Source organism: Labeo rohita, chromosome 7 (genome assembly GCF_022985175.1).
Source record: "Labeo rohita strain BAU-BD-2019 chromosome 7, IGBB_LRoh.1.0, whole genome shotgun sequence".
NCBI classification, from domain to species: domain Eukaryota; kingdom Metazoa; phylum Chordata; class Actinopteri; order Cypriniformes; family Cyprinidae; genus Labeo; species Labeo rohita.
In genome coordinates this window covers 17,095,829-17,109,756 of record NC_066875.1, presented here as the reverse complement: position 1 = coordinate 17,109,756, position 13,928 = coordinate 17,095,829, and the positions used below count along the sequence as shown (strand labels likewise).

At 36.9% G+C, this 13,928-nt stretch overlaps 1 protein-coding gene across 1 annotated transcript in view; it reads left to right on the top strand.

Moving 5' to 3' along the window:
• col4a6 (collagen, type IV, alpha 6) overlaps positions 1-13,928 on the top strand; it is a 95,079-nt gene that overhangs the window by 59,391 nt on the left and 21,760 nt on the right. The window contains 14 exon segments of the mRNA XM_051116002.1: positions 2,528-2,662; positions 2,855-2,899; positions 2,980-3,096; positions 3,262-3,321; positions 4,907-5,002; positions 5,107-5,142; positions 5,460-5,501; positions 9,759-9,845; positions 12,381-12,434; positions 12,536-12,598; positions 12,742-12,786; positions 12,869-12,922; positions 13,010-13,070; positions 13,247-13,357. Coding sequence (XP_050971959.1) covers positions 2,528-2,662; positions 2,855-2,899; positions 2,980-3,096; positions 3,262-3,321; positions 4,907-5,002; positions 5,107-5,142; positions 5,460-5,501; positions 9,759-9,845; positions 12,381-12,434; positions 12,536-12,598; positions 12,742-12,786; positions 12,869-12,922; positions 13,010-13,070; positions 13,247-13,357 — 1,006 coding nt within the window.

Sequence of the window (13,928 nt, the reverse complement as noted above, 5' to 3'; positions counted from 1 at the left end):
GTTTTTTGACATACCCTAACTGTCTTGAACCAGAATACACAGAGTTCAGGCAGAGAAAGACAAGATGGTTTGAAAAAGAGAATATTATTTTTACAGATTAATTAAAAACCACTGCATGGATTTTTACCATTATAGGGTAGATTTGTACATACGCTGCCAACACACATTAATGTTCAAACAGCATGTAAAATTGAATTTAGCATCTGATGACCCCTTTAATGAATAAACTAATGCTAACTAAACGGGCTCATATTGTAAAGTGTAAACGATTATTTTAATATATTAATAGCAGTTAATTCATTTAAATAAAGTCATCCTGCAACTTCCTTGGAAATTTGCTGAGGCTCCCTAATGACCTCCAGCATCATGGTTGAGAACCATTGCATATATATTACCCAGGTCACTCCGTAAAATAGGTCTATGGGATTGTTTTGCTCATTTGCTTGTCTACTGTCATCCACTGCATGTGTGCATCCACATATGTGGGGAATATCAATGCACACAGGTCTTGTCTAATACTTGGTGGTTTCCCAATACCAACCGCTTTTAAACCTCAAACCAAGCCTTCTCTCTTCATCACTGTCAGAGGAATACCTTAAAGGATAAAATGAAACCACATTAAAAGTGAAACTTCCTACAGAGGACCTCACTGGAAAGCTAGTTGCTTTGAAACATCCATACTTTCTATTCTATTGTTCTTTATTTCTCAACACTTAAGCTCTACACTTCTTTACTGTGGTAGAAGTGCCTGGAAGGAATCTACTCCATGATGGCACATGGATTTATTTGTATTTTCTGGCAGACATCACAGTATGTGAGCTCACCTAGTTCCTCATCTTCCTTTAAGCTATATGGAATAACTTGTTTAACTGACGGAGTAACATCTGGAAGCATCAATAAAAAAGCTTGTGTTCAGCTGTCCAGTCACATAATAGATCACCATTATGAAGCTATAATAATTTTAGGAGCTTTTTGCCTTTGTTGGATAAGTGAGAGGGGATCAGAATTGAAATATCACACATAACATAACTCCATGCTCTTCATAATATTATAACTAACCGGTGTGCCACAGCCACAATATTTTTTAATGCTGCTAATAATTATTTCTTAGTAATAGCAGCTTAAGTGGCCTCAAGCTAGCACGGTCATGCATATGCTTATCTTCAATCTTGTTTTATGTGGTAATACATAATGGGGGTCTGATTGAGTGGTTATATTTGGCCAGGCTTCACCCTTGAAATGCAGTCACAGCCGGGCTCTTCTCTGGAAAAAACCCTATACATCAGTCCTAATATGAAGGGTTTTAAGCTCTTTGAGCCCCAATCTGTGTGTGTGGTGCATTTGAGGGGCCAGTACAAAATGAGCTTTCTCTGGTCTGTTGCCTTGCCGAATCACACTTTCTGCTGTCAATACTTGTTTCTTACATGCCCATTATAAGCAATTCCCTGAATAATTCTGTCAATAAGTTGTTCTGTCCTCTATGTAAAGAGACCAGCTGCATTGAGTTTTAAATACTGTATTGTGTCGCCCCCATTTGGTCAGGAGTGAGTATTACTGGTGGGAATGACAATGAAGTCAAGTCATTTTACTATTCTTACAATGCTATTCTTTAACATTTAAAATGTGTTCTACTACAACACACAAAAATAAATAGTACTGTTATATATAACTGTATTTTATTTCTATATATATTTTCTCTTTTTCTGATTACACTCAAACTGAATGAGTGAAATTTCTTCAAAGCTGGATAAAAAGTGCATGATTACAGCAACGAAGTTTGTGTGTGTTTATCTGCATTCCCTCATGCATAGTCATGAACATATAAATACACACATATGTATATATTTAAAAAATATATGTTATATATGTGACCCTGGACCACAAAACCAGTCTTAAGTCACTGGGGTACATTTGTAGCAATAGCCAAAAATACATTGTATGGGTCAAAATTATTGATTTTTCTTTTATGAAGCATATTGAAGATGAAGATATTTTATTTATATTGAAGATACTTTGTAAAATTCCTACTGCAAATATATCAAAACTTATTTTTTGATAAGTAATATACATTAGTAAGAGCTTTATTTGGACAACTTTAAAGGTGATTTTCTCAATATTTTGATTTTTCTGCACCCTCAGATTCCATATATTCAAATAGTTGTATCTCAGCCAAATATTGTCCTAACAAACCATACATCAATGGAAAGCTTATTTATTCAGCTTTCAGATTATGTATAAAGCTCAATTTCAAACAAGGGACCCTTATGACCTGGTTTTGTGGTCCAGGGTCACATATATTTAAAAGTATATATAATATATATATATGAATATAAATTAAATATAATATTATACACACACACACCAAATTATTTCTTAAATGTACACTTGTATTTGCTTATAATTTATATTTATTCATCTAGCAGATGCTTTTATCCTAAGCAATTTTATATGCGAAATACAACAAAGCTAATAATTTTAGGAAGGCTCTGTATTTCGATGTCCTTCATTTATTTTTGTCTCCTTTTAGGGGCAACCAGGGGAACCTGGACAGATGGGCAGCAGTGGTCCTGAGGGTGTCCCTGGGGTCCCAGGGCCAGTTGGACCCAAAGGAGAAAAGGGCCATGTAGGACGCAAAGGGCCCTCTGGACCAAATGGAGATAAGGTCAGATTTCGTAGAGGGGAATTATTATACATGATATCAATTTCTTCTTTGCTGTGTTTTTACCAGTGCTCTTTGTACTCTGTGAAAGTAATTAAGTGTTTACAAATGGGTATGTGTCTTCATATTAGATCTAAGTACAGAAATCAATACCTTTAAAATAACTTTTTGTATGTTTTATTTACTTTCTGACAGGGCCCAATGGGTGTTCCTGGGTTTTCTGGTAATGATGGTGTTCCAGTGAGTACACAGTTCTTGTCTCTTACTGTAGTTTCACTCTCTGAGAATGATTAACTAAGCTGTGTTATCATCCTGTGCAGGGACACCCTGGGCAGGAGGGGCCCAGTGGACCTCCTGGTTTGGATGGCTGTAATGGTACACGAGGTGACCCAGGTGACAGAGCCCGTGATGGGTTTCCTGGTCTTCTCGGTCGTCCTGTAAGTTTGAGAGCTTTTTCGTATTTCAAGATTGTAGTATATAATATTTACCAAATTGAATAACAGTATGTGATGTCATATATATATATATATATATATAGAGAGAGAGAGAGAGAGAGAGAGAGATCAGTTTTCATATACAAACTTTTTTTCACTTGATTTTAGGGATTCCCTGGTCAAAAAGGTCAAAAAGGAGAACCATATTATGTAGATGTTTTTGATCAAGTAAGTTGCAATCATTCTTTATGAAACCCAAGCAAATCACACATGTAACCTTTTGATATTTACATACTCGTACACACATCCACATTCAGCATGTGTTAATACTGTAGCTCATGTGGCATTTACTGCCAGCCCTGCTAATAATATGTATTGTGAGGTAGTAAATCTGGGTGTGGAGTGCAGACTTGTCTGGGAAAATCCCTCGGTCATTTTTAACACCTTATGCATCTTTTATGTTACCTGTGGTTTTAAAAGGGCCATGTCAGGTGGGCCATGTGTGCAAGCCCATGTTCTCAATGTTGCCACACATAAGGAGTTTAATAACATTTCTGCTGTTTTAATGACATCATACACCCTCGATTTCTGTTTTTATTTTGTAGAAAACATAGAAACACCAAATACACTTTAATATGTTATGCGTTTTATTAGACAGGTGAAAAATGCACAGAGTAGCATTATAACAGAACTTTTAACACACTCAAATGTATCCAGTATGTTAAAACAGCACTGCTTTAACCAAAGTCGCTTTCAAAGAAAGTCTGTTCACTTGGTGGCTATATTTGCAACCGGCCAGCTTTAAATGAATGGGGGAATCCAGAAATCTCAAAAACTGCCTGCTGAACTTACAATTAAATTACAATTTCAAATCAGCAGCAAACTCTGAAATGAACTGCCCCATGAATGTTGTTCCTAATGCTCAAATAGTGTTAAAAAAGCTTATTTTTCAGCTTAGACCAGCCAATGCGCATGCACAGTCATAAGCGTGTGTCTCAGGTTTCAGTGGGAACCAGAGCTTGTAACAGCAGCTGCAGTGATGCAGCGATGACTTTACCAATCAGTGATTGGCTGTTTTATTCAGAAGGTGGGATTATTCCACCATATTGTGCATTGCAGTTTCTCCCATTCATAAGTAATAGAAGTGAACCGTATTTGTATATCTATAGTCTCTGGCTTTAACTCGTAACGTAATATGACTGGAATGTCACGCTCATCTCTCATTAGCAATCACTCCAGTGCCCTAATTTCGCTTCCACGGCTTTCAGTCCCATCCTGCTTCACACTACAGTGATGATAGTAACATTTTTGATACATTACCTCATCCATGAACATGATTTCTCCCTGATTCCTGTCGAATTGCATCGCTGTGGGGAAGAAGACAACAACTCAATCATGACAACTACACCTTTGTTTTTTATTGTTTGTTTTGAATATGCGCCATCTAGTGGCGAAAATTACATACTGTGCCTTTAAAAATGAGGCGTAGTTTTCTGTAAATTAATTTCTTGTTTGCTCACTGTCATGTTTAATAAATAAGGACTTAAACTTTGCATCAGTGACACTGTTATTAAACTGAATTAAATGAACACCTAATCTAAACTGAACTAAAAAAAAAAAAGAAGCTGTAATTCATTGATGATTCAGACCAATCTGGTTCTCATATTCAACTCTGTTGAGTCTAGTAGTAGTTGTTAATAGCATACTCTGGGGTGAATAGGACAGTAGACCGTTTGACACACAAAGATGTCACATGGCTTTAGAAAATCAAATGTTGTCTTTTTGTAACTAAGAATTCTTTGTAAATCCTTAGAATTTTATAATCGAAGGCCCTCCAGGTCCACCAGGATTTCCAGGTTCAGTAGGAATTCCAGGTCCAGAGGGGCCCAGTGGTCCAGATGGATTTCCTGTATGTATTATATCTATATATCAATCTAGACCGTACGTATATCAATCAAAGACCATCTGTCTACAGTATAAAGACTGTAATTTTACTGTTATCTCCTTCCACAGGGGGTGCCTGGTCCACCTGGTCCTCCTGGACCTCCAGTAAGTTTAGCTGTCTAAGAAACAGTTTTGAAATAGCATTGTTTATGTTGCATGATCCTGTTATGTTTAACACATCTTCCTCCTGTCAGACAGGAAGCAGTGTGTAAACATATTTGTACTTCTGAGCACTTGCTTTGGAATGAAAGTAAATAGTGCAATCATTACAGATGCATTAAATCTTATAATTGGCTACTTTAAACTAGTAGCTCCTAAAATATCAATTATAAAGTATAAAAAGTAAAAGAGTAACAGTGATCTCAGAATGGCTGAAATATCCATGCATAAAGGTTTGCTGAATGTCTCTGCTTATTCTACAGGGAAGTCCAGGTCAAGGATACAAAGGAGAGCCAGGAGAAAAGGTATGGGTTTCATCAGCTTACAAACAACTAAGCAGCCCCCTACACACAACTGCTTTTAGTTTTCACCATTAGTATCAGTAGGTTCAGATAATAGCCTCATTTCATCCAATACTGTCAACAAATTTTGTTCCGTAAACACTTAAGATGCATTTTAGAAATAGATGTCTAGCTGAGTCCTGGGTGTTCATGTATGCTTGATTATCTTAATGAAAGCATTTTGTTCTGTACTGAAGATGTACTGCATGTGTTTGTTGGTGGATGAAGCCATTGTAATTGGCCTAACACAGAAAACAAACACTTCTCTGAGTGTCTCTCACTTTAAAGACCCCAAGAAGTTGCTTGATGACTAAAGTCTTCTTTTTTCATTTGTCTCATGATGACATATTTCCTGTCGAAATAGAATGTCTGGGCAGGACATATCAAATGGCTTGTCCCTTTGTATTTTAAACCTTAATTTGACTTTAATTATGCCACAGCCTGTTATTTTGTATTTGCTGATTGGTTGCAGGAGAGAGAAGTTTTCATTCTAAAGAACATTTAGATAGAAGTCTGTGTAGTGCAAGATATGTCTGTAGACTGTAAATCCAAATGCCTTTTTGTGCTAATTGTCAGTATTTAGAGTACACTAGCATATAGAGGCCTGAAAAAGCTAATAGACATGGACTAAACCCCCCAAAACTCTCATTTTGAATTCATGGGGTCGTATAAAATATGTTTAAGTATTAAATACTTTTAATATATCTGTATTTAAAAAAACAACAACTCCAATCTCTTTAAAGAGACTGGCACACTCAGAGAATGTTTATATTATAACATTCAGATCAAATAGTGTTTTAGTCTGCTTGGGGTCTTACTGGATATTAAAAGATTTTACTGCTTTTGTCTTGCGCAATAACACTATATCACTCTTTCATTCTTATAATGTTACCCTATATCGTCTCACTCTTCTTGTCTTCCTCGTTCTGTACCCCTAGCATGCCTATCTTGTTCCATTTATCTTTTAACCCAGCTGCAGTATGTTTCCATTCATCTCAACACACACTGCACATAATAAAAGCCTTTTCCTGTAAAGGAATGTATCATTATGGTATGTTCAATGCAGTAAACACTCTTGAATCTTACTAATAAGCATGGTAACACTGCACATTTTGGAATGGACTTTCCTCTGCTTTTGAATGGCAGTTCACAGATTTCATAGGTGTACAGAACAGCACCTGCAGTTTCTTTATAACTTGTAAAGTTACTCATACTGGTGAAGTCTCTGAGCTGCTGTTCAGTTTGTTGTTTTTGAGTGGTTTGTTCTGGTGCTGGAATCACCTGCTCCAATCTTCTGTGTGCCTTTGTTTCCTTTGGTTGGGATACTTAACCCATAGAACTCAAGAGAAAACAAGGACCAGCTAGTTCTATATTCAATTTATTGAATTTGTTAGATAAATCTATGAAATAAATTCAACATAAAGCATGATATGCATGCGTTTGCAGCAGTAAATATTACAAAAGGAGCCCTTAGTCCTGCTGCTCTCACTTTTCATTTCACCTTTCATTCTCTATCACTTCTTTCCTCTTTATTCTCTGTAAAAATCACTTTCTTTATGTTTATCTTGTTTTCCAGTAAAAAATGTGAATGAAGACCCCATCAAATCAAAATTAGAGTCCATGTGTGTTAGCTTGGGCACCATTTATATCCTAGTGTACTTTAAACATTGACAGTGAAATTAAAGTTCAACAGATACACAGTACATTTTTACAAGGTGCGTTTCCATCACAGATTTGCGCAAAACTTTTGTGATATTTTATAAATGTCGATAAACTATTGCAAAATTATGCCATTTCCATTAATCGAAGTTATGCGACTAAAACGTAATTATTTCCTCTCATGGCAAGTCATAACAACCGATGTTGGTAGGTTTATATGAGTTTATATAGGTGTATATCGCAGCCACCACATTAGCCATTATTTTTAATCAGAGGAGAAGATGTATCTTTAGCAAAGCAGTGCCGAGGGCTGCTTCTAGTGCAATTCTGAAACATGCCATGGCGTGGTTGGTGTAAACAAAAGCATTGACTAGAGTGGCCACGATCAGCTCCGGTGGCCATGTCAGAGCCAAAATGCGCTGCAGATATGTGAAGTGTAAATAAGGGGTTGACCTATTATGCCCCTTTGTACAAGATGTAAAATAAGTCTCTGATGTCCCCAGAGTGTGTATGTGAAGTTTTAGCTCAAAATACCCAACGATTTTTTATAGCTTGTTAAAATTGCCACTTTTAGTGTATGAGCCAAAATGCACCATTTTTGTGTTTGTCTCTTTAAATGCAAATGAGCTAATGCTTCCAGCTCTCTTTATAGAAGAGGGCGGAGCTTCAAGAGCTCATGCTCCAGCATACCGGCAACAAAACGTGACATACGCACTTCTTTATCTTACAAACTGAAAATGTCATAAACTCTCAGTCCCATTTGTGATTATGAGCTCGACAAATTCAAGCAGTCGATTTCATGTTGCTTTTCATATGCAACCACATTCCTATTTACGATCATTCTGCTGTGAAGGCAGCATCAGTATAAACAGGCAGAGACAATGGTCGCTTTAGCAACATTGGCCTTACAGAGTGCTAAAAAGCTCTTTCAGAAAGGCAATTTGGAAAACAAAAGATGATGCACAATACTTACTTTGTCTGGAGCTGACGTTCGCACACGAAGAGAACGTTGGTATTGATCCCTCTTTCAGAATCAACCTTTGCGTTGTATTTCTTATCTGACATTGTATATCTCCAGCAGATACAGCAAGAAAACAGTCATGGCGAACTGCTGCTTCTCACTCAGGGATGTTTATGCTAATAGGGCAGAGATCAAATGGGCAGGATTTCTGCCTATAATCACGTCAACATAGGGAGAAATCTTTAATTGCGTGTTCCGAGAGACTGTTTATGATTTATTGGGATTATAAAAAATGAGTGGGTGGATTTTTACCATTATAGGCTGGTTGTTTTCACACACTGCAGCCACACAACTGTGTTCAAACACCTAAACATGATTTTATCTTAATAGGTTCACTTTAATGACAAGGAAAGCCCTGCTTGAGAGCGACCATATATGAGATGTTTCTTGGAGGTTATAGTACATTAAAGAATGATCATGTGACGGTTATGTACGCCAAGTTAGCCGTAAATGCGAAAAATCGAATTGCCTGAGAAACCTCACCTCATGTGAGCGGAAAAACTTTTTTGTGACAGTTTCATTTTCCGTAATTTAAAGGGTAATGCAAGCGCAGCTACCATCTTTTTCTTCTGGGGAAAAATGACTCAGTCTGCACTATTGAATTATTGCTTTTATAATGAAATTTTAAAACTGACCAGCAAATAGCAAATTATGGTTCATTTCTGTGCAAAACTGAAGCCTTATTTCAACACTTCAATATGCCAAATGAAAAAAAAAGGCAACATGAGAAAATGCAGAAAACTACATTCATCAAGCAATGAAATGGTGTATTTCACATAAGCTAAATTTAAAAAAAAAATGTGAGCCTGGACCACAAAACCAGTCATAAGGGTCAGTTTTTTTAAATTAAGATTTATACCTCATCTGAAAGATCATATGAATATATAAGCTTTTCATTGATGTATGGTTTGTTAGGACAGGCCGAGATACAACTATGAAAATCTGGAATCGGAGAGTGCAAAATAAATAAATAAAGTTGTCCAAATGAAGTTGGACAACTAGGAATGCATATTACTAGTCAAAAATTAAGGTTTGATATATTTACAGTAGTAAATATTAAAGAAAATTAATAAATTTGACCCATACAATGTATTTTTGGCTCTTGCCACAAATATACCTGTACTACTGGTTTTGTGGTCCAGAGTCACAAATTTCATCAGATGAGGACTTTACAGAGAAGTTGTTTTGAATGAAGTTCATTTTTCTTAGACAAACTTGCTAATGGGGTGGGAAATATCAACAGGATATATATTGTTTTAAGAATGTTGGCACATTTTTACTGGAAAATAAGACAAAAATACTGATTCAGAATTTGATATCACTACCCTTTGCTTTCACATCAGTCCCTCTTCTTTTATCTTAACATTTTCAAGGTTTTCTCTCTCTCTCTCTCTCTCTCTCTCTGTTCTTACTCTTGCTCTTTCCCTTTTTTTCATTAGCCTTTTCTCAACCTGACCAAGACTCTTTCTCACATTTTCTCTCTCTCTCTCTGATAAAATCTTGGGCTCTAATGTGTCAAATGTCTGTGTTGTGGATCTCAGGGGGATGTTGGTCTACCAGGACTCAGGGGCAGTCCGGCCGTTCAGTTTAACGCACCAGCAATAAGCACTATCAACAAAGGAGAGAAGGTAACACACAGGGGAGCGGTGATGCCAACCCAGGGAGGGGCACTGCCAGGGTGAGAGGATGTGCATGGTAGGGGAGAAAGGAGCATTAAAGGGCACTGAACCACATCATCACTCCAGGGAAAATGTTCTGGAACGTTCTGACAATTGGGATTGACATTTGTAAACTGTTTGATTATGTCATAGAAACCCTGACAGTTACCCTGACAGTTATGGGAGTGGGGGTGGTTAGTTGCATAATTGAGTGGGGAGAGATGCATACGCATCTATTGTGAAAATATGTGGTTCATTACCAAAGTGCCTTCATTCTGCCTATGTCCATTCATCTCCTCTTCACCCTGATCTCCCCGCTGCTCTGGCAGTGGTCACAGTCCTCTTAACGTTCTTCTTCAAACCCAAAAAACTTCTCACCACATGCCACCTCTTCAACATGCTCCGCCGCTACCGTCTCCAAACAGCCTCCCCATCACCCCACATCTTGTCCCATATAAAAAAAAAAATCTCTCTTCCTTGGTTACCGTATCCAGGGAGATGTGGGCCCGCCCGGTGACCCAGGCCGCCCACTGGTCAATGGAGTGGTGGAGTTTGTTGGCTTTCCAAAAGGAGACAAAGGAACTAAGGTTTGTGAGGAAAACGCAGCTGTGAGGATCTAAACCTAGGATGAAGTCAATCGACACCGTCCTCCTCAAAATCTTTTCTACAGTTTCTTTGTCCCCTTCTGCCTCAGACCTGCTATCTGGGAGGGTGACGTCCACTTTGTGCTTGATGTACACATGCCCTACTTCACCCTGTGGTGAACATTGAGGGTGGTGTTTGTAAAGTCTTCATATTTGGTGGTGATTTCAGTCACATGTTCCAAAACTGTTGAAATTATGTGTGCATACTTACAGTGGCCCTAAAGAGGACACTTAAGCCACATTACAAATGTATAAATATCACTATATAATATAGATAATGGTTATATTTTGTTCTAGTACGATGAAATTTATTTGAAATGTGGTTCAAATGTGAAATTAGCTTTCTGAAAACTGTATACTTCTCTTAAATGATATACACTATTATACGATTTTTAAATAAATACTTTTATTCTGCAAGAATGAATTAGTTCCCAAGTGCTGACAATAATATTTAAAATGTTACAAAAAAGTTTTATTTCTAAAAAGTTTTATTCATCAAAAATCCTGAAAATCAGTTTCCACAAAGCAGAATTTGAATTAATAGTACAGTTGAGGTCAAAAGTTCACATTCACCTTGTAGAATCTGTACAATATTTTACCACAATAAGAGGGATCATAGAAAATGCATGTTATTTTTTACTCAGTACTGATGTAAGATATTTGACATAAAAGACATTTACATATAGTCCACAAGAGAAAAACAATGTTTAATTTATAAAAGCAATCCTTTTCACAAGTTTACATACACTTGATTCCTAATACTGTTGTTACCTGAATGATCCACACCTGTGTTTTTTTGGTTTAGTGATAGTTATTCATGAGTCCCATGTTTGTCCTGAATAGTTAAACTGCTGTGGATCACAGCTGTGGATCATTCAGGTAACAACACAGTATTAAGAATCAAGGGGGTATAAACTTTTGAGCCGGTATATTTAAATAAATTCAGCTATTATTTTCTCTTGTGGACTATATGTAAACATATTTCATGTGAAATATCTTATTCAGGTCAGTACTAAATAAAAAAAATAACAAGCATTTTGTATGATCCCTCTTATTTTGGCAAAATAATTAACATTTTGCTGAACCTGCAAGGTGTATGTAAACTTTTGACCTCAACTGTATATTGAGCAGCAAAACTTACTGCTGTTTAAAAAAATATAAAAATACTGTATGTCACAGTACTGTTTTTATCATATTGTTGATCAAATAAATACAGCCTTGGTAATGATGAGAGACTCCTTTCAAAAACAATAAAAAAAAAAAAATAAAAAAAAATCTAAAGCATTTATAGAATGTTTTTGTCAGAGCCCTTGTTATTCTTCATTTTTAGATTAATTTTCATTTTTACACCAGACAGATATATTGGTTTAAAATGTCGGTCTACTTGATCTGTAATAATCGGTATTGGCATCGGCCCTGGAAAACACACATTATGTAGGTGTTAAAATGTAAGATTCTTGTTTATTTCATTTGGAGCTCAAATCACAACACAGGACATTCAACTGAATTGAAATCTGTAGATTTCGTGCATAGTTTTGTGTACAACAGTAAATCGCTGCATATTGTATTGTGTAATATTCCTTGAACATAGAAATATCAGAAATATCATTAAAGTGTCATTCACAGGCAGTCTTTTCTGCATTTGCAATATATATTTTTCACATACTAATTAACATTCTTTTAATGACATTTTTACATACTACTATCTGGAGAAGAAATGTTTTAGTTGATTTTCAGGTGTAAAAAGCTCCTTAAGCTCCTGGGGTTTACCTAGCCCAGTCACAATTGTTCTTAAAAAACACAAAGTGACATAATGAATTCTCAGTCTTCTTTCTTCTCTCTCTATCTCTCTCTTCCTCAGGGTGATAAAGGCTATGACGGTTCTCCAGGTTTTCCAGGGAGACAGGGACCACCAGTGAGTAATCCAAGACAGGTTGTCACGCCAATAATGTTTGATATGTTGTTTAAAATTGACACACACGTTTTTTTTTTTTTTGTTTTTTTTTGCATATATAGAGCCCATTCAGTTATAAAGGTGAGACTGGAGAAAAGGGAATCCTGGGCTTGCCAGGCTTAAGGGTAGGTGACGCTACTGCCACATTTTGAGATTTTACATTACATCTCGGTTGTTTATACTGTATTAAAAATAAAGTATACATTTTACGCTTTATTTGTTTAAAATTGAAATTGAATTTCTTCTCATGTATTGTTCGACATGGCAGGGTCCACCTGGTCTGAACGGTCCTCCTGGGCTTCCTGGGATAAAAGTGAGTTAAGAAACTCTTTACTTTAAATAATTTTCCTCTCATGTCTTCATTAGATACCAACCATCTTCTGTCTCCTCTGTAGGGCTTCCCTGGGATTCAGGGTTTTCCAGGACAACCAGGTTTTTATGGGCCAAGGGTAAGAACAGAGGTTGAGAAATACACAAATAATTATTTCATAAATAGAAAGATGTTACACAATAGCATATTGTAAATATATTTTTAGGGTGAGAGAGGAGAGCCAGGTCCACCTGGACCGATTGTGGAACCAGTAGGTGGAATTAAAGGTATCAGGAATCCCCATTATTTCAGTCATAGAGGTTGCATTTATCTGTCCGAAACTTTCATACACTTTCGTGATCTTATATGTTGCAATTGCTTTTTCTAATCAGTCATGCACATACTCACTCATATGTATGCTGATGTACAGTCTTCAGTGATTGTTCAATTTAACTGTGCCTAGGTCCTTCAGGTGATCCTGGCTTTCCTGGTTATCCAGGGATAGTTGGAGATACAGGTTTTCCTGGGCTTCCCGGTCAGCCTGGTCCTCCTGGAGTGCCTTCTTCTCTCACAGGTATTTGTGAAATACTTTTGCAAAGTCCCTATGGAATCAAAATTGAAGTTTTTTTGGCTTTTAGGCTTTTAGGCTTACGGTTATCTGGAAGCTAGTGTGCTCCAAAACAATGACAAAATTCACATTTAGAAGATATAAGCGTTCAAAGCTTACAGTCTCTAACTTCCACCAATATGGTCAACAATTTTGATGACATCACCCTGCACTTTAGCTTCTCGTCAAACTTTCTGTCCAATCAAATGCTCTCTAGAATCTGAGCGCCTCCCGCCCCCTACACTATAAATAGACGCTGAAGCTGCGGCTGAATTTTCTGTATAGTAAATGGCACATAGTGCACTATATAGAGGATAGCGAGCAATTCCGATGAGGTGAATGAAGTCTGATTTCACATTGTGTCGCACGAACTGCCACAGCGTGGACACAGCCAACGTAACGGACACATTTCAAATCTACACAGAATGCTATTTTATATATAGATAATGCGATATGGATGAAATTGTGGCACTGCTGGCTGCTTTAAAAAGGGGGCAGGATATGTCCCACCCTGTCTTCCTGTTTCAGTTGAAATTAC